Source organism: Dromaius novaehollandiae, chromosome 17 (genome assembly GCF_036370855.1).
Source record: "Dromaius novaehollandiae isolate bDroNov1 chromosome 17, bDroNov1.hap1, whole genome shotgun sequence".
Classification (NCBI taxonomy): Eukaryota; Metazoa; Chordata; class Aves; order Casuariiformes; family Dromaiidae; genus Dromaius; species Dromaius novaehollandiae.
In genome coordinates this window covers 4,785,769-4,803,388 of record NC_088114.1, presented here as the reverse complement: position 1 = coordinate 4,803,388, position 17,620 = coordinate 4,785,769, and the positions used below count along the sequence as shown (strand labels likewise).

Sequence of the window (17,620 nt, the reverse complement as noted above, 5' to 3'; positions counted from 1 at the left end):
GCGGAGAGCCTGCTCCGTGGCTCGACTGAGTCACAGATACGTGAGTAAGAGGCAGGGAGGCAGAGAAGGCTTTGCCATAGTAACGTAGGAGCTTTGTCACTGCATTAGCATGAAGTGGAATTGCTGCTTCAGACCGAAACACGCGGCGGCTGAATCGCTGCCTTGACAAAGGTGTGAACCCTGGCAGCGCGCTGGCCCCCGCCGCGACGGCCCCGAGAGGACACGGAGCAGCGGGAGAGGGGTGCGGAGCAGCGGGAGAGGGGCGCGGAGCAGCCCTTCGCTCCTGCCCCGGAGTCTCCACGCGTTGAGACAGCGATGTCTCTAGTGCGCTTTTTCCTTTCTCCTGCCCAGTTTGATAAAAATAGATTTTGAGCAAGCAGCGTTTCCAAGCAGAAAGCAGTTGTATTTGTTTGTTTTATCTGGAAGTTTTTTAAAGGATTGAAAAGTTGGGGAGGGGGGGGATCAGCTCTTCCCAGCAGAGAGATCCAAAAGCAGAGTTAACGCTTCCGCCACGGCTTTATCTTTTCATCCATGTAAATAAACGTCCTACACACGTCATTCGTGTGGGGTTTGCAGAGGGAGCCGGAGATGATGGGCCTGTTCCTACTGGTAATATTTACTCAAGCAACAAGAGCAGGAAACAATAGCAAAACCGAGACTTTTACTTTGGGCCGGGGGTGTCCGGGAGGGAGCCGTGTGTGCGCCCAGGTGCAGGCAGCGATGCCCTGGAGAGGTGGGATGGTGCTGCCCTGGGGCGGGAGGCAGGATGGGGCCTGAGGGTGCTCAGCGCTGCTCTGTCGGCTGCTCCGCTTGCTGAGCAGCCCCGGGAGACCGTCACGTGCTGAGCACCCGCCGGCAGCAGCACCCCAGGGCGCAGGGGGTAAAGTCCCTCGGCAGCACCCGCCCTGGGACGCGGGGAAGCTGAGGCACTAAAGCGCTGGCTGCGCTGCACCTGGGCCATCGGCTCTGCTATCTCTGGCTGAGCGTCAGGACGGGGCCGCGCACGTCCGAGGAGCTGGGGGTAGTCCCGGTAAACACGTAGTACAAACATGTAACGCAGACGTGAGGATCAGATGATGGCTGAACTGCCCGGCTGTTTCCAGCCCTGAGCTGCTGGCTTTTGCACGCGCGGCGCTTGTCTACGTGCCAGTGACGTCCCTGCCGCGGAGGTTTGCCGCGGCCCGGGCCCCAGCTCTGCCAGGGAGACGCGGTGGCCTTTGCGTCAGCGCTGAGCTCTGGGGGAGGAGATGCTGCACCCTGACCCTGCAGCTCGGCAGCGGTGTCCGATGGATCCCGCTGCAGCCGTCCTGCGGAGGAGCACCACCTCTGCGGGTCTGAGCCCGTCTGGGGGTCCCCGGGGCGTCCCTTGAGTCACGCCGCTCCCCAGAAGGGCAGCCAGCAGCGCAGCCGGATGCCCGGTGTGCGCCACGTCCCGCTCTGCCCCAGGTTTTTGGCCTGGCGAGACGGTGCCACCGGCTCGTTGGTCTTTGGGCAGGTGAGCCTGGTCCTGGGGACCGCTTGTAGGAGAGTTCACCTGGGGAGCTTCAGGACTGGGGGGCCGCGGTGGTGTAAGCGTCCCTCGTGCCGGCAGCGCGTGGTGCGTTCGCCAGCGGCGCTGGGGGGGCAAGCCGACCTGACGTCCCTTCTGACCTTTCTCTGCGTCTTCCCTAGGAGAAAGAAAGGAACGCAAAGAGGAAAAAGAAAAAAGGCACCGCCGTGCAGAATGAAGAAGCTGCCTTCCCTCCCGCAGCTGAGGACGAGGAAATGGAGGTGTCGGGGACGAGCGGCAACGAAGAGGAGATGGCTGAGGAGGCCGAAGGTGAGGAGGGCCGGGGCGGCGGCGGGGGGGATGCGCTCGGCCATCCTGGCTTTGCCCGCTGGCCACAGCTGGGCGCCCGCTCGGCCTGCAAATGTCAGTGCTCCCGAGGGGCAGCGTCTGCGGAGGGCGTCTGTCACCCTGAAGAGGCACCGAGGCGACGCTGTCCTGCAGCACGAGGCACTCGTGACCTTTCGGATGCTTCTGGATTTCACGCTTGCAAGGACTGCCCTGGATCACTGCCCTCCTCCAGTGTCTGTCTGGAGGGATGTTTATTTTGGGAAGGTCATGCAATGGCAGGAGCTTGGTTACCAGCTGGCCTCCGCCGCGGCGGCCGGATACCCGGGGGCCTCCCCGGGGTCCAGGCGAGGAGGCCGTCGGCAGCTCTCGAAGCCACGTCGGGCTCTCGAGGAACGGGGCGACCCGGATGGCGCTGCTCTCCGGTGCCTTCTCCGTGGTCCGTGGGCTGCTCGGCCCCTGCTTCGGGGCTGCACACAAAAGGCTCCCTGGAAGCGGCGGAGGGGATGGACTTTGTCACCTGAATTCGCTGTCGGTCGCAGGTGTCACCGGTCCAGCCACCATGGGAAAACGGCTCTCTGTGCACTGCTCCCCTCCAGCCCTTGCCCACCCAGCCGACCTGCTTCATCCCAGCAGAGGTGGCACTTCGCACGTGCCCCAGGGCCTTCTTTTTCCTCACCTTGAAGAAGAGACAGCCCTTTTATTTGTGATTTCCATCCGCCCGCAGTCCCCAAAGCGCTCGGCTTATCGCCGGGCCTGGCACGCTTTTGCGCTCTCGTGGATCAGATTCCGTGTTGTTTTCCCCCGAAGGCCTGTCCCTGTGCGGCTTGGCAGAGCCCAGGGACGCGCCGGGCGTAGATAGCAGGCGCCGCGGGGTCTAGAGGAGAGGCCATGGGGAAAGCCGCGGGAGGAGGGCAAGCAGAGAGCCGCCGGCGGTGCCTCCGGGACGCGGGAGCACGGCCCCAAGGAGGAACAACCCGTTGGGTTTGCAAGGCACCGTCCCCATCCCGTCAGGGCGTTGCCGACCCTCCTGCCCGGGGCAGCTGAGCTCCAGGAGGTCCTTGCTCCCCTGGGAGCAGGAGCTGCTGTCTCTAAAGCGTGAGGCTGATGCATCTCGGCAGGTTTTTTCCTCCTCATTTTTCTTTTAAGGGAGCGTTTTCCTCTCTCCTAGCCATACCACAGAAAGGAAACAATTTGAAAGCGACAATTTTAGCTATTTAATGCTTAGAAAGCGCTGCAGCGAGTTTGGAGAAAATGTGCATAATTTTCCAACAATAGCCCCATTTGACTTTTGTCAAAGTAATTTAATAACTTAACCAGCACTGCTAGCACCATGCTGCTTCCTGGCCTTAGCACCCAGGCTAATGGGACTCGAAATTGAAAATCTTTTCAAGTCGTTGTTGAAAGTGACTCATTACAAGGCAGATTCCAGGTAAATCTTTGTGCGAGGTGATATGTGACTCAGAGACACAATGTAGAAGGTAGTTATTGCTCTTTGTGAGAGTGGTTGAGAGGAAACAATGTATTTTTAAGATTAAAGACAGATCACTTGACACGCTCTGAAGCTTTACCTTCCTAGAGCTCCGGTTCTCATTTCGTATTCATCCCGTTGGGCGGAGGGGGACTGTTTCTAAAGTGGGCTATTGAGCTGGATAAACGTGTAAGCAGAGGTGGATGAAATGTCACGGGCACGGAAATGTCAGAGCAGTGTTATGCCTGAGAAGACTGCTTGGCTCCTGGGCGGCATTTGGAGATGCGTAGCGAATGCCGTAGGGTCGGGGAGCCGTGCGGCGGGCAGCGGACCAGGGGGCAGGTCTTGGCATGGGTTTTGTTGCGTGATTGTTTGGCTGCGTCCAACTCTCCTGCTTGCGAAGAGCAGGCACGTGTGCCGTCTGCCTGGCTCCCCGGCGGATGGGGCGCGTGTGGACAGCCAGCCTGCGCGGCTGCTGCCGTTCACCTCCGTCCAGGGCACAGCTTGCTCGCGGTTCACGCTCTGCCGTCATGGGTTCGGTGTCTGGAGTGAACGCACTGGAGCGTAAAGCTTGGTTCAACCAGGGACAAGCTGCTTTTGGGTTGTGCTCACATTAGGAGTAGCATCAGGTGTGCTGTTAAGTGAGATTTTTGACCAAGCATACTGTAAATCTGCGTCCTGTCAGTCCTGTGACCATCATCCTTGGGTGACTGCATCTCGCTGATTAATGCACGTGAGGAAACCACTCTGCCCCTTCTACCATGAGCGTGAGAGAGCTTTGCCCCGAGGGAGACGTGTCGAGACTGGACCCTGAAAGCCGAGTGATCCTCCTGGCCCTTGGTGTGCTTGTGCCAGGCAGTTCTGGAGGAAACGCTCCTTCCTCCAGCCGTAGAAACAACCTCTCAGCAGCACCTTCACCTGTAACGATGCACGGACGCTTGTGTTTTTAGCTCGTTTCAAGTCGTCGTTAGATTTGAGAATGATCCTTTACATTTAATGATTAACCTGTCCTGAAACACTGGCAGAGCTTTGCTTTCGCTGACCCTGACTTCCTTTCCTTTTGACACTGGTGGCTCAAATAACAACAAACACACGCAGTGTTTTGGGACATTCCCTCGGCTGCCCTGGGGGTGGCAGAGGCAGGGTCACGGCACCGTGAGTTAGCAGCAATGCTGTGCCAGCGTGCGAGCGGGCAGTCGGGAAGGTGCCCGGGCCGCGGGAAGCAAAGCCGAGGAGCTCTGAGCTATGGGTGAGCGAAGCGAGGAGGACGCAGTGCCCGTCCTGCCGAACGCAAGTGGCAGAGCAGCCCGCGGCCACAGTTTCTGATCGTAGTCCTGCTTCCCAGTTGCTTGGTTTTCCGGCTTGTAGGGAGTGTGGTTTTGTGTTTGGGTGGGGGTTAACGATAGCCAGACCAGTTGTTATTTTGGGCAAGCAGAGAAAACCCCAGAGCATCTCTTGGCTTGGTAGGCTCTGGGTGCAGGGGATCCCAGCACAGCTCTTCTGAGCCCCGGGATCGTCTCCCTCTCGGAGGAACGAGGGCGTTCTCCTCCCATGGGAAGGGGCGGAGGCAGCGATATGGGAAGTGAGAATCTCAGTCTGATCCTTATTTTTATTTCTTCCCTTTTCTCAGCTGCAGTAAATAACAGCTCCGACACTGAGAGCATTCCCTCGCCAAGGCCCGAAGCCAAAGAGGGAGGCGAAAACGGGGCCAAGGCACCACCCGGGCCGGGAGGTGACTCCAGCGCAGAACCGGCAGTCAAGTTGGAAGAGGCTCCCACACCCCCCGATGCTCTTGCTGCTCCTACTGCTCCTGCCACCAACCCCGCTCCTGCCACCAGCCCTCCTCCGGAGGCAGCTCCCGAGCCGGCCAGCAGCGAGGAGAAGGCACAAGAGGACGTGGTGGTGGACGTGGTGAAAACGGAGGAGCCGGAGGAGAAGGAGAGCGAGGAGCCCTGCAAGAGCGAGGTGAAGAAGGAGGAGAACGAAGACAGCCAGGAGAAAGACAAGGGGAATGACAAGAAAGCGGAAAGCAGTGTCAGTGGTGGAGGAACAGCAGGGGCAGAGGGGACACCCAAGGCCGAGAAGAAGGAGAGTCATAAAGGCAGTAAAGGCCCTGGCGTGAACCCCGATAGCGACTCCAGCGCAACTTGCAGTGCGGATGAGATGGATGACCAGGATGCTGTGGACAAGAGCAGGTAAGAAAGGTGGCAACATGTGGTGGGTAAGTGCATGGCCCATGAACAAGACATGGAGATGTCTGTTGGGTGCAGCAGTGCCCATGTACACGTTCATGAGCTCTTTCTTGGGAATATCACCAATAAGGCATTGCTGGAGACAGGAGCCCAGGCTCGGTCTCTTGCTTGTCCATCCCCTTAAATTTCAAAGCAGTGGGGACCAAGATGCTGCCGTGGGCTGGAGAATGCCTTCTCCACTGGTGCTGAAAACCATCAGGCCATGTCTGGTGGGTGAGGACAGGGACTCAGATGCTTTGGCTGGCTCTGGCGCTCCCCCAACCGAAGGGCTGTGCCTAGCTCCATCCCCACGTGGCTGCAGCCCTTTGGCCATGGCTTGCAACGGGGCCGCGAAGCAATGGGCAGCATGATGTGTGCAGGTGTGGGGTGCAGAACCACTGTGTCTGCTGGCCGCGGGCAACCTGGGTGGTGCAGCAGCAGGCAACGTGCCCTTGGGGCCAGCTGAGTTGCGCCGAGGCGGAGACCGAGTTCCCTGGAGCTGGAGTTGGAAGCAGTTTCTCTCTGACTTGGTGCTGGCAGGAGACAAGTCACTTAGAGCCACGTTTCCGTTGCTGCCTTGGTGGAGATGCTGCTCGGATCAGTAGAGGTCAGTTATCCATGCTGGTCCTGGAAGGAGCAGAAGGCAGCCCCATGTGGCGTGGGGAGCATGAGCTCTCCCAATGGGAGATGCCGTTGGGTCTTTGCCCACGCTGCTGCCTTCCCAAGCCCTCGGACAGTCCCTGGTGCAGGTGGTGGAGGGGGCCCCGACCCTTCCCGGGTAGCTCTGGGGCCAGGGAGTGGAAACAATGGTGTTTTCGGAGGAGAAACGCCCTGTTCTCTCGCGTCTCTTCCCACCACAGCCACACAGCCCTCCCTGCTCAAGAGCCTTGCAAATGGGACAGGGTTTCCTGTTTTTTTAAAGAATATATATAAATACATGTCTTTGTAGAGCTGTTTTCTCTGACGGCTCCTGCTTCCATCCATGCCGGCTCCTGGGCCAGGAGGGGCCTCCTGAATCCATGCTGACACCACGTGTGGGAACGGCAGCTGTCCCGCCTTGGAGCCGGACCGGAGGCTGGCATCCCGCATCCCGCACCGTGCATCCCTCTCGTGGGCTTGCAGGGAGCCGGTTAGGCAGCAAGACGGGTGCCCGAGTGCCGGGGGGGCGGCACACGGCACTGTGGACTGAGGGATTTAAAAATCAGCCATCCAAAGCAGCAGGACGAGGCGGTAGCGAGCTGTGGCGCTTCCCCGCCGTCTGCAGCAGGAGCGTTGGGTTGGGAAGGGGACTAGCCCCCGCGCTTTTGCTGCAGTGAATTCAGGATCTCGTGTGTGAGTGCCGCTAGCGGAGGAGCGTCCTGCGTCGTGTCCCAGCGCCCCGCGGGAGCAGCCCCTCTCGCTGCCAGCCTGCCAAGCAGCAGCAGTGCTGCGGAGCAGGAACGGTGCAGATGCACGCTCCCCACCGCCTCCTCCTTCCCGGGTGGGATAAAACCTCCCTGCAGGAGAAAGTGAGGCCGGCAGGACTGAACTCCTCAAGTTTAGCATTAACCCAGGTGAAGGCAAGACAGCAGCAGGTTTTACCAACTTTGGAGCAGCAAAGGAGTGAGTGGCCCTGGGAGCAACCTCTTCTTCCTGGGCTCCTCGCTGAGTCAGCACATATCTCTCTTGCCAAAACAATACCAGCTTCCAGGAATATTAGGTATTAAACAGGCGTCCCTCTGCTCTTGAGCCACTCCACTTATCTGGTCTGGTGGCGAAACGCAGGTGATAGCAGAGCCTGACTGCATGGGGAGAGGTGCAGCAAGAGCAGCCGAGCTGGCGTTCCTCTTGGGCGAAGCAGTGGGGAGCTCGCAGCCAGCGCAGCGCGGAGCCAGGCCCGTGCGGCCGACCCTGCCGGCCGGCTCTGCATCCCGGGAGGTGCCCGGAGAGGCGGTCTGCAGCCAGCTCAGAAGGGTCTGTGCAAGCTGTGCTCCCAGCAGGGACTTTGCGCTCAGAGCAGCTTCCCCAGCATCGCTTTGCTCCTTGTCCAAGTGGTCTAACCGAAACTAGAGGCAGGCATGCCGTTGCCCATGCTCAGACCAGGTTGAATTCAGACTCCGTGTTTTCTTCGCCTGAGCTGGAATATATCTGTAGCCTTTCCTTGTGTCCTGCACACTAGACGAGTGGTTCCTAAGCCATGCTCTGTGGACAGCCCGTAGCTTCCCAGCGCCTGCGTGCTGTTTGCAGTGACAACCTTGCAGCTGAGAATGGGAAATGCAGATGAGCGGCGTTGCTCAGTGAAGCAGCACGTCTGGGACATGGCTTTCAGGCTTGGACTCTTATCTCCTTACCGCGGGTGGCTGGGTCATGGTGGTTTTCTGCTTGCAAGCCTTCAACCCTCTACAAAGTGGTGGAGCTTCAGCTAACCTAGTTACCTTGGGTTTCCACCGGCTGAGGTCTGCTCGCTGTCAGGCGGTTACCGCAGCTCAGCTGCTGCAGGGCGGCTCGCGAACGCTCAGAGGAGGTGCTGAGCACGCAGCCCGCGCTGCCGGGATGCCGCGTTATCCGCCCCGTCTGGGACGGCGCTGGGTGCGTGGAGGCGTGGGCGATGCTCGCCCACCCTGCGCCGGTGGGACGTGGGTGCTCTCGCTGCGCTTGTAAAAGCCTCGAGCTGCCTGCGGCATCCTGCTTTCGCCTCGAAGGGGACGGAGGGCTGCTGGGTGTCTCTGCGGGAGGTGGCAGGGGAGCAGAGCGGGCTGGAGGCGTGCGATGTCGCAGCAGCTACTGCGGCTGGCGTTCCTGCATCCTTCTGCGGTTTGCGCTAGCAAAGACCAGGCCGAGACGAGAAGTTGCAGCCTTAACTCGTCAAAGCTGAAAAAGGCAGCTAATTGTCTTTGGTTACATATAGAGCCTGTGCTTTAAGAGGGCTGCTGCTAGCGCTGCCAGCACTGCAGTTCAGTGGGAGGTCACGCCAGATGGGAACGAATGTGTGAGGCCGTGCACATTTACCCATCACAAATTTGCAATGCGGAGAGGCACGGAGAAGCCTTCTCGGAAGCAGTGTGCAGATCCGCTCTGCGCCGCGCTCCCAGGGCAGCGGGTCAGCCGGCGGTGCCAGGACGGTGCTGGGCCGGTGCTGCGGTTCTGCCGCAGGCCCGACTCGGGGGGGCCCTCCTGGTTGTGTCCCCAAGCCCTGTCCTCTTTGCACACCCGCCGCACTTGTGAGGAATTGCAGAGAAATTTGGATGGCCGTGGATGAGTCATGTATTAGTGTGCTGAGTCGTCTGGCAATTAAACCAATCCCATGTCTCAGCAGTGGAGGTTGAAGAGCTTTGGAGAATGTGGTGTCCTGGTCTTCCCCAAAGCTTCATGCCGGGAAGGGACGTGTCCGTACAGCTGAGGTTCACCCCGTGTGCATGCGTTGACCCCGTGTATAGGGCCTTGCTGCTCAAATCCTCTTCCTTTCCCTTCCGATTCCATCGCTCAGCTTTAGGGGCTCTGGTTGTTGGGTTCAGGAGACCCCAGGTTAAAAGCGGGTGCAGTCGTTGCCGAGAGTCATCCGTCCCGTGTCCCGCTGACCGCGTGCAGGTCAGGCCAGTGGCTTTCAGAGCAGAGCATCCAGCAAACGGCACCGGGTCCAGCACAGGATTTGGGGAGAAGAGGCATAATAAGTGATGCAGCTTACGTATTGATGAATTTAATGTTGACTCTGGCTTTCTAAATGTCAGGATCACAGAGCGCTTTAACAAACCTGAGTTCAGCCAGTCCGTCAGCCCCCCTTCTGCGTGCAGCAGGGCCGGCGCCTTACTCTCCTTCTCTTGATGAGTTAGGTTCAAAGAGAGCAATTCAGATCTTGAGTGCTGGGTGCCTAAAATTCATCTCCTAAAGCAGCACGAGCGCAGGGGCCGCGCTCCCGGGCAGGGTGAGCGGCTGCAGCTGGAGCAGCTCCTCCGCTGTGTGCCGGCCGAGGGGCTGGCCGGGGGCCTGCTTGCTGATAAAGCTCGCTGGCCTCTGGAAAATCAGGCTGTTTAGCTACGTGTCCAGCAAAACTGCCGCCGAGGAGGCGAGCGCTGCTGAGCACAACCGTGGCTGTAGAAATCTGGCCCCGTGCTGTTTCCACTCGCGTTGCCTCCGAAGCGCCGGCGACGGGAGTCTGTCCCACACCATTAGCAGCCCTTGAAGTGACATGGAGCCGGGCCAGCACTGCCGGCTCGGGCTCCCCGCTGCCGAGCACCGGGACCCGTCTCAGCCGGGGGGGTTGACACATTCCCCTCCTGGCAGCGCTTGTGTCTAATGCGAGCTGGCAGGACAGCGAGCTCTTCGCAGCCGCTGGGAGCCGAGCAGGTGTGGTGCTGGCAGCCTCCGCTGGCTCCCCTGCAGCTGGAGGTCAGGTTTGCGCAGAAAAAACTTGGCCTTCGTTTTAAAAGATTGGCTTCTGTTGAACAAAATCAGAGACCAAAGTGCCTGGGGGGTGGGGGACCCGGGGCTGTCTCTAAAAAGCCCCGGTTGTCAGGGTTTGGGTGCAGAGCGCTCTGCGAACGCTGCGTTTCCTCGGTTCGAGAGCCCCATTGCAGCAGTGCCCCAGCTCAGCACGGCTCGAAGGTCTCGGAGACCTCGTCCCCGGGCCACGCGCCTCGGCAGCCTTCGGGGCCTTATGGCCTGCCCTCTTCTCCAGGGCCATGTCCCTCCGCGGCGAGCATCGCTCCACCTGGCAGCCCCAGCCGGCAGAAGTCAGAGGAGAGCTCGGCTTAGCTGCCCCTCGCCGGGTCTGCGCTGGGACGCGGGGCGCTGCCGGTCCGGTCTGCGGGGCCGATGCGGGGCTGGGTGTCCGTCCCCTTCCCGCGCGGATCCATGTGAAGTGAGGACTGGGACAGGCCCAGCGCAGTGATGTATTTATTCCCCTCACATGGCCCAGCCACGCTTGTTTATTCATCCAAGGGTGAACATGGAATGACCTTGAAATTTATAGGCTGAAGAGAGCAGTGAAATAACAGCTAAAATAAACAAATCAAGCTGTAAATCTTAAAAAACCATGAACTGGCTTCAAAAAATTGGAGTGGGGAGAGAGAGAAAGCGAGGATCTCCTGCAGAGACACGGCCCTTGGGGTCTCAACACAGGTCCAGGAGCCAGAAACACCTAGGGTTTGACCCAAGGCCACTGCCTCCGTCCCTGTCCCCTTCCCATACGGCGCTGGCGGTGCCCGCCTGCCTTGCCCTGCGCCGGACTGGTTGGGAGGGGAAAAGCCCCTCGGCTCCGATAACGCCCTGGAGCAGCGAGTCACCCCCCGGCCGCTGGAACGGCGGGGCCGTGCACTGCGGCCCCAGTGGGCAGAGATCCCTGCGGATGCCCCAAATCCCCTTTTTTCCTGCTGGTTGCACCCAGGGCCATTCCTCGGAAGGGCTCCCTGCCCGGTGGTGGTGAGGAGCCCCCGTCCCGCGAGGAGAGGTGGGGGTTCGGTGGCCTGGTGGCTGTCGGCAGGAGGATGAGCGCTCTCGGACGCATGGGATGAATCGGGGCTGGTGGCCCCAGCCAAGGCGTGCGTGAGACGGGGAGCGCTGGGAGATGCGCGCTCATGGCAAGCTGCTTATTGCTTGCACTGTTGGCTCCCGCGTTAGCTGTGCCTCTCGCTGTCTGCACAGGGGCTCGGCACGGCCACGTTCTCAGGCTCTACCGAGCAGCTCAAACAGCCGAGGGGAAGAGTAAGCAGAGAGGACGGAGGGTTGTAGAGAGCCAGGCTGAACATCAAATCCCATCAAAATCCAGCCTCTTGTCTTTCATATGATCTGCACGCCTCGGCTGCATGCACATGGTCATTTTCCCAGGCTTTAGCACCTTGATAGAAGACAGGCCTTGACCAGGAGCACGAGGCTGATTTTGAGCGCTGGGTGAGCACCAGGCGTGATCTCCGGAGGGTGGCATGATGCTCAGATGAAATCTGAACTGGGCACCCTGCTCTATAACTCCCCCTTCCCATCCCAGCCTCCATTTCTCCCTCAGGTTTTTTCTGGACAATTCTGGACAGCAGCAGCTTCACTAGAAGTGCTTAGCCTAAGGGATAAGAAAAAGAGGAGTCGAAAGCCTGTGGAGCCAGACGCGTTGTCTTACTTGAGCACAGCGTCCCGCTGGGGTTGTCTTCTCTGGAGAGCAGGAATTGAATCCCATCGCGCGCTCTGCCTCCCCTCGGCCTCGTCTCTCCTTGGCGAAGTCGCCCTGGCTATTGCAGTGCTCTGCAGCTAGTTCGACGTTGTTGGTGCTGTTGCGTAGGAGGGAGCGATGCTTCGCCAGGGCAGCGAGGAGCAGTTCCCTGGTGTGCTTGCCCTCCCAGACCAGGATGACCCAGGACTTCTAGTCTCTAACCTGCCAAAGCCACGGTGCAAGGCACCTCCCAGGGGGCTGTAGGTCTGCAGTGCAGCAGGATTTACTGCTGAGCAACCTTCAGTCGGGCAAGCAGCGTCCTGGACTCTGAAACCTGTGGTATGGTGGTTACCCTCTGAACAGGCTTGGTTAGGATTGGGATAGCAACTTGCAGAGCTAGAAGCCCAAGTGGCTGCAGCGTGCTCCAGAGCCCAAGGTGTGAGCAGTGAGCAGTGGTCCAGTATGCTCTCTGGTGAAGATGATGTCCTCTGGGCTCAGCAGCATAAAGCAGAGGAGTGCAGGACACGGGTGAGTGATCAGATGGAGCTTGGCCATGACATTGCCCGGGTTAACGTTTGTTTTGTGTTCAGGCTGCTGTCGCCCAGGCCCAGCCTGCTCAACACCGCCAGCGATGCCAGGCTGAACTCCTCACCGCAGAAACCCCTGGACCTGAAACAGCTAAAGCAGCGTGCCGCTGCCATTCCTCCCATCGTAAGTACCTGACGAAAGAGGGCTTGCCCTGAGACCACCATGGTCATGGGTGCCCTGCGCACACTTTTGCATTGGGCTGGGTCTCCCTGAGTGGCATGTGTGAGAGTTAAGGTATATGTTCACCCCGAGAGTCTGCAGCTGAACAGGTCTCTGTGCTGCATCTGTGTGTGACCATCTATCTCCTGTACGGAGAGTGGTGTGCCTGGATCATGAGAGAGCTGGTGGGGGCCCAAGTACAAGCAAGGTGCTTTCTGTGCACAGCATGTTCCCAGCTGCTGGAAAGACCCTGTCAGCAATGTCTGAATGTCTCTTGGGCGCTTTTATCAGAAAGTAGTGAGAGGTCTGGACAGAAAAAGCTTGTCATTGCCACATGGCTGCTACCTCCCATGACTTTATAAAAAGAGAGTGGGCACCTTCCCAGCCCAGTGCTTCTCTTGATCACATGTGCTCAGAGGACCTACACTGTGATCTTGGCTAAGTGCAGAATAACTCTTTGTTCAGGCAGCGCCCAGCACAGTGTGGCTTGGTCCAGGTTTAGAGCTCCTAGACCACAACACAAATAATGAGTCACAACAATTGACTGAGGACCTAGGAGTTACGGTGGGTTCACTGAAAGCAACAGTATAACATAGGAGACATTTACATTCTTCCTTATTGCAAAACTCTTTGGTCCCCTTTTTGGCTATCTGGTAGCCCTGTACTGAAAGAACGTGTATCCTCCCAGGCTGATCATTCCTCCTGGTGCTGTAGCTGGGGAAGTGACAGAAAGTACCCCGCTATTTTCAGGGTCCGGTTCAACAGCAGAGGAGGAGCACTTGCAGGGTGGGAGGGAAGAAGCCCCTGATTTCGTGTGCTGTGTTTGGAGTATTCAGGATCTGTTCCGGATGCGCTCTCAGTTTTCCATGTCACAGCTTAAGATCTGTCTGCTGTAACGTAACTACTTCCAAAATCTGCACTTAACTAGAGATCCGAGGTTTTAAACAAGGCAAGTCTGAGGCTCTCATAGTGTCACCAGAACAGATCTGACGCTCTTGTGGGAGCAGGAAAAAACATGTGGTTTGTTTGTTTATTTTAACCTCCTGCGGTTGGGGAGCTTCAGAGCACTGTTTGGGATGGTAGGACTTGTGACGGTGTGGGGCAGACAGAAGAACACCTTGACGTCTCCTTGAAGACTGCTATGGATATTAACAGTACAGAATCACAGAAATGAATCACAGAATCACACAGTACATGGCAAGCGTCACCAATTCTCCCTCTTGTTCTGCAGATTTCTGAAGGTTTCTCAGAGGGGATACTGCAGAGCGGAAGTGTGAAGCCTCAGGTGCCTCCCCATGCCTTGGCCCTCTACCAGCAGCAGATCACTAAAGCCCACGAGTCTGCCCGCGAGGACATGCCCCCAGGCAAGCTCTCGCAGTCCCAGCAGCCACAGCAGCCTGAGAAGGAGCAGCAGCCGCCCAGCAGCAGTCCCAGGGGAAAGAGCAGGAGCCCAGCTGTCGGTGAGAAGGAAGGTAGGGGCTGTGCGTCTCGGTGTGTATTTACCCACATAGAAGTGCACGGTGCGTGCAGCTGTTTGCAGCCAGCAGCTTTCCTTCTCTTAGGTGGAAGCTTGCCTCAGCCCTTGAAAGCTCTTTAATAGCATCTTGAAGCAGGACCAGGGAGGCATGGCTAATTTCCTATGTTCATTAGACAGTACATCATGTCTCATTGAGCCCACAGCAAACACCGGGCTAGTGTCGAATGCTGAGGAGGTGAAGATTGCCTTTATTAGCGTCTCCACCATTCACTTGAGAGCAAAGGGACCTGGAGGGATGCCAGGGCTCTGGGTACAATGGCTCTTTTCTACCTTGCTGGCTTTTTATAAAGAATGCTTTTAATGCTCAGCAGGGACCATTATTTCATTTAAAATCAATGCTAATACTGTGACTCGGAGTCCAAAGGTTCCTGTAAAGATTCCCAGTGCTTTCTCCCCGGAATAGCTCTGATGTGGTTTGGCTGCCTAATGAGCAATTCAGAGTTTCCCACCATAGAGCATCTGAAGTGTTATTAGCTTGAGCACCTGGGGATCGAGGTTAAGGAGAACTGAGAAGCTGTGATGAGGCCATCCTCTAAATGTGTTTTTACTCTGAGTGTCAGAGTTGGGTGCAGTTCAAAGTCTATGTCCCTGCCTCTCACAGCCAGTCTGCATTTCAAACAGTCCTTGAGCAGGTTGGGGGCCTGGTCGCGTCTAGAGACTAGAGCCCGTGAGCTGTCGAGTGTGAAGATGAGACACTGTCACCAATGGCACAATCGAAAGAGCAGGGAAGTCAGGCTTTGTGGGTGTGATGTCTCCGGTACTGGATTCTGCACCAGGATAGAAGGAGTTTTGATGCAGCTGGAAAACTGGCTTATTCAGAGAGATAGAGGGTGAAGGAGAATGCACCCGGATTGTGGTCACTGCTGGAAAATTCGTGCGCTGGTTCACACTTCAGCATCCAGGATCTGCTATGCTGTGTCCAGACCAAAGTAGCCTTCAAGCAGTGATGTCTTTTTGGGTAACTGCTCACCTGGAAAGAAGAGGACTTCCCACAAGTCACAGTGTTGCCACCCATGAAGTAAAGTCTCCAGCTGATCTTTTCCTGCCGTGCTTGTATTTGCGACCCAGGCAGAGCAGTTACCTTCCAGTCCTCCCCCTCCAGCGGCGGGTAATCAGGTTTGATCTCTTCCTGTGCTATAATCCTGTGCAGGTCTGCCAGTCTTGCACAGCTCAGCTTCCTGGCGAGTTGTGTGGCACAGCCAGTGCTTGAACCTGGAGCTCTTCATCGCTGGCATCTGGCCACGGGAAAGGAGGGCTGCTTGAAATCAGGCAGATTTGCTCGTATTCGGTATAATGCAGGGTTTTACAGGTTGGTGCTTAACCTCTCCATTCTCTGACCTGTTGGTATCATTGTTAAATGCAAGAGTCTAATATCCAAGTGGTTTTTTATGGCTTTGTTCTCCCCAAAGCACTAGTAATATGAAGCACTTTGTTCTCTGGGCCACCTCTCCTGTCCCACTGTTGTAATGCTTTGAGTCTTCCATGCGCTGAAACTAATTATGCTTCCCAGGACTCCTGCAAGGTGCGCACACAGATGTGGTGCCACACAGATGTGGTGGCAGAAGTAGGTTGGCACGGGGTGTCAGCAGTGGAGGAAACATCTCAGCAGGCCATGGGCTCCAGCGGCGTGATCTCCACATCGCGTGCACCTGAATTCCGTACGGATATGGACTCGCTCCGGGCTGTCCCTGCCTCCTGGCAGAGGAGATCACGGCTGTGGATCGGGGAGTTGGACGGGAGATAGCCAGACAGTCCTGGCAAATCTGTGTGCGAAGGAAGCGGCCCTTCCCTCCCTGCCCTCTGAGCCGAGTCTGACGTCCCGGTGAAGCGACAAGCGCAGGGTCCATCCAGACTTTAGGCGTCACGCTGCCGTACCCCATCTCCCCGGCGTTGTGTTGAACAAGGCAGCCCGCACCACCTGCAGAGCCTGGACCGGGGCAGCCCCTCCGCCCCGGAGGCAGCCTGTGCCTCCTCCTAGCAAGGAGGGAGCTTCGCCGGAGCAGGTATCCCTTTCCTCCCCCGGATCAGTGGGGCCCTGCACGATAAGAGAGCTTGAACTCCTGCGACCGCTCCAGAGATCAACATCCTTCGCACCGTCCTGGATCTGCTTCAAAGCAAAGTCTTGCACACATCCTGGCCAAGGCGTTGGCTGCCTCGCAGGCCCCTGGCTGGGTCCGTATCGTCTTGGAGGGCGGCCAGCGGAGCTCTACCTTCCTGGACGCCGCGCTGCCCTCCCCTGCCTTCCACCGCGCGCGTGCTAACTGCGGCGCGGGGCTGGGCAGAGGCAGCCAGCCCTGCACGGATCTCGCCCTCGGGCAGACGGGTCCCTTTTCCCCCATGCTGAATCGCCGTCGGGCATATCTTTGGTTATCGCTTGGCGGTTTGAAAGCCAGCGGTATGTTTTGTGCTGATTTAGTTGTGTTTCATTTGGCCCTCGTAGGAGATGGGAAGCCAAGAGCATTAATTTGGATGACGGATCGTATAAACTCTGACTCCTTCGCTCCGATTCCAGGGGCTTGATAAACGGTAATAGGAACTCTCTCTTCCCCGTGTAAGTGCTATTTTATCAAAAGCTGGATGAGTTATAGCCACCCTCTAATGCGGGGCAATTAGGAACTGGCCACATTTCATAGACTCCAGAGGCGCGCATGGGAGGGAACGGCTCCCGTGGGGAGGGGAGGAGGACGCGGCTTTCCAAGAGCCATCCGGGGTGCACATGGGCTTGGCTTACGGTGCCTTGGCTTCCAAGAGCATCTTCAGGAAGGACATCCCAGCGCCTTTCCGCCCCCGCCACGCTGCGGGGCTGGAATACAGCCCCCGGGGAGCAGCGCTTGGGGGAAAACCGGGGAGCGCCTTTGTCCCAGGGAAGACGTGCCAGGCCTGTCTCCATTGGCCTTGGAGGATGTGCTCGGATGCCCCCGTACTGAGAGGACGAAGGGATCCTCGCTGGGATTCGGCGTGGGAACTTGGTGGGGAGAGAAGCTGCTGCGCCCGCAGTTCGGCCCCGCCGGGCTGCAGATGTGTGTGTGCACCGGGGCACCTCTGCACGCTGGTAATGGATTTCTTGTCTCACTGAAGAGGACAAGAATAATCTCCCAGCTTCTGAGTACACTGAGCATTAATAATGATAATGCAGTAAAGCCTCATTAAATTGGGCCTCTGATAATCTACTTGCCCTATTATTAAGCTTAGCAGGATTCAGGCATCTATTTTTATCAAAAATTGATGGTTAGAGGCTGGGTTCATTTGTGATTGCTATTGTTTACTGCCCAGCTTCTAATTTCTGGTCAGTCCAGACATTACACAGGTGGGTCTGGGGGAAAAGGGCAGCGCAAAATTAAGTGTTTATCGATTAAAAGCAAATCCTCCCAAACCTGCCTGTAATCCATTCAAGAAAAGGCTATCTCATCTGTCTGCTTAGCAGAGCATTTGTCTGTGAGGTTGCACCGTGGCGGAGCCAGCGCGGGTAAAGTGCCTCTTTCCATAGAGCACCGTGCAGAGCACGGCTAGGTTTTGGCACTCTGGACGAGGAGGGAGCTGCTCTTTAAACATCCCAAGCAGGACTCCCCAGGCACTAGGCACTTTTTGGACTTGGATCAGCTTTTTTATAGTCGGGGTGAACCCAGTGTGGCATCCAGTATAACCGGAGCCAGATAATTTCAGGAAGCTTTCCTGCCTTGGGGCA

The 17,620-nt window shown here is 57.6% G+C and overlaps 1 protein-coding gene across 12 annotated transcripts in view; it reads left to right on the top strand.

Moving 5' to 3' along the window:
- The window catches only part of NCOR2 (nuclear receptor corepressor 2), a 272,197-nt gene that overhangs the window by 214,525 nt on the left and 40,052 nt on the right, over positions 1-17,620 (top strand). For all 12 annotated transcript variants that reach the window (XM_064522029.1, XM_064522028.1, XM_064522027.1 and 9 more), the window contains 4 exons: positions 1,672-1,819; positions 4,936-5,500; positions 12,242-12,362; positions 13,630-13,870. In XM_064522029.1, the coding sequence (XP_064378099.1) occupies positions 1,672-1,819; positions 4,936-5,500; positions 12,242-12,362; positions 13,630-13,870 (1,075 nt within the window). The remainder of the gene's footprint in view (positions 1-1,671; positions 1,820-4,935; positions 5,501-12,241; positions 12,363-13,629; positions 13,871-17,620) is intronic.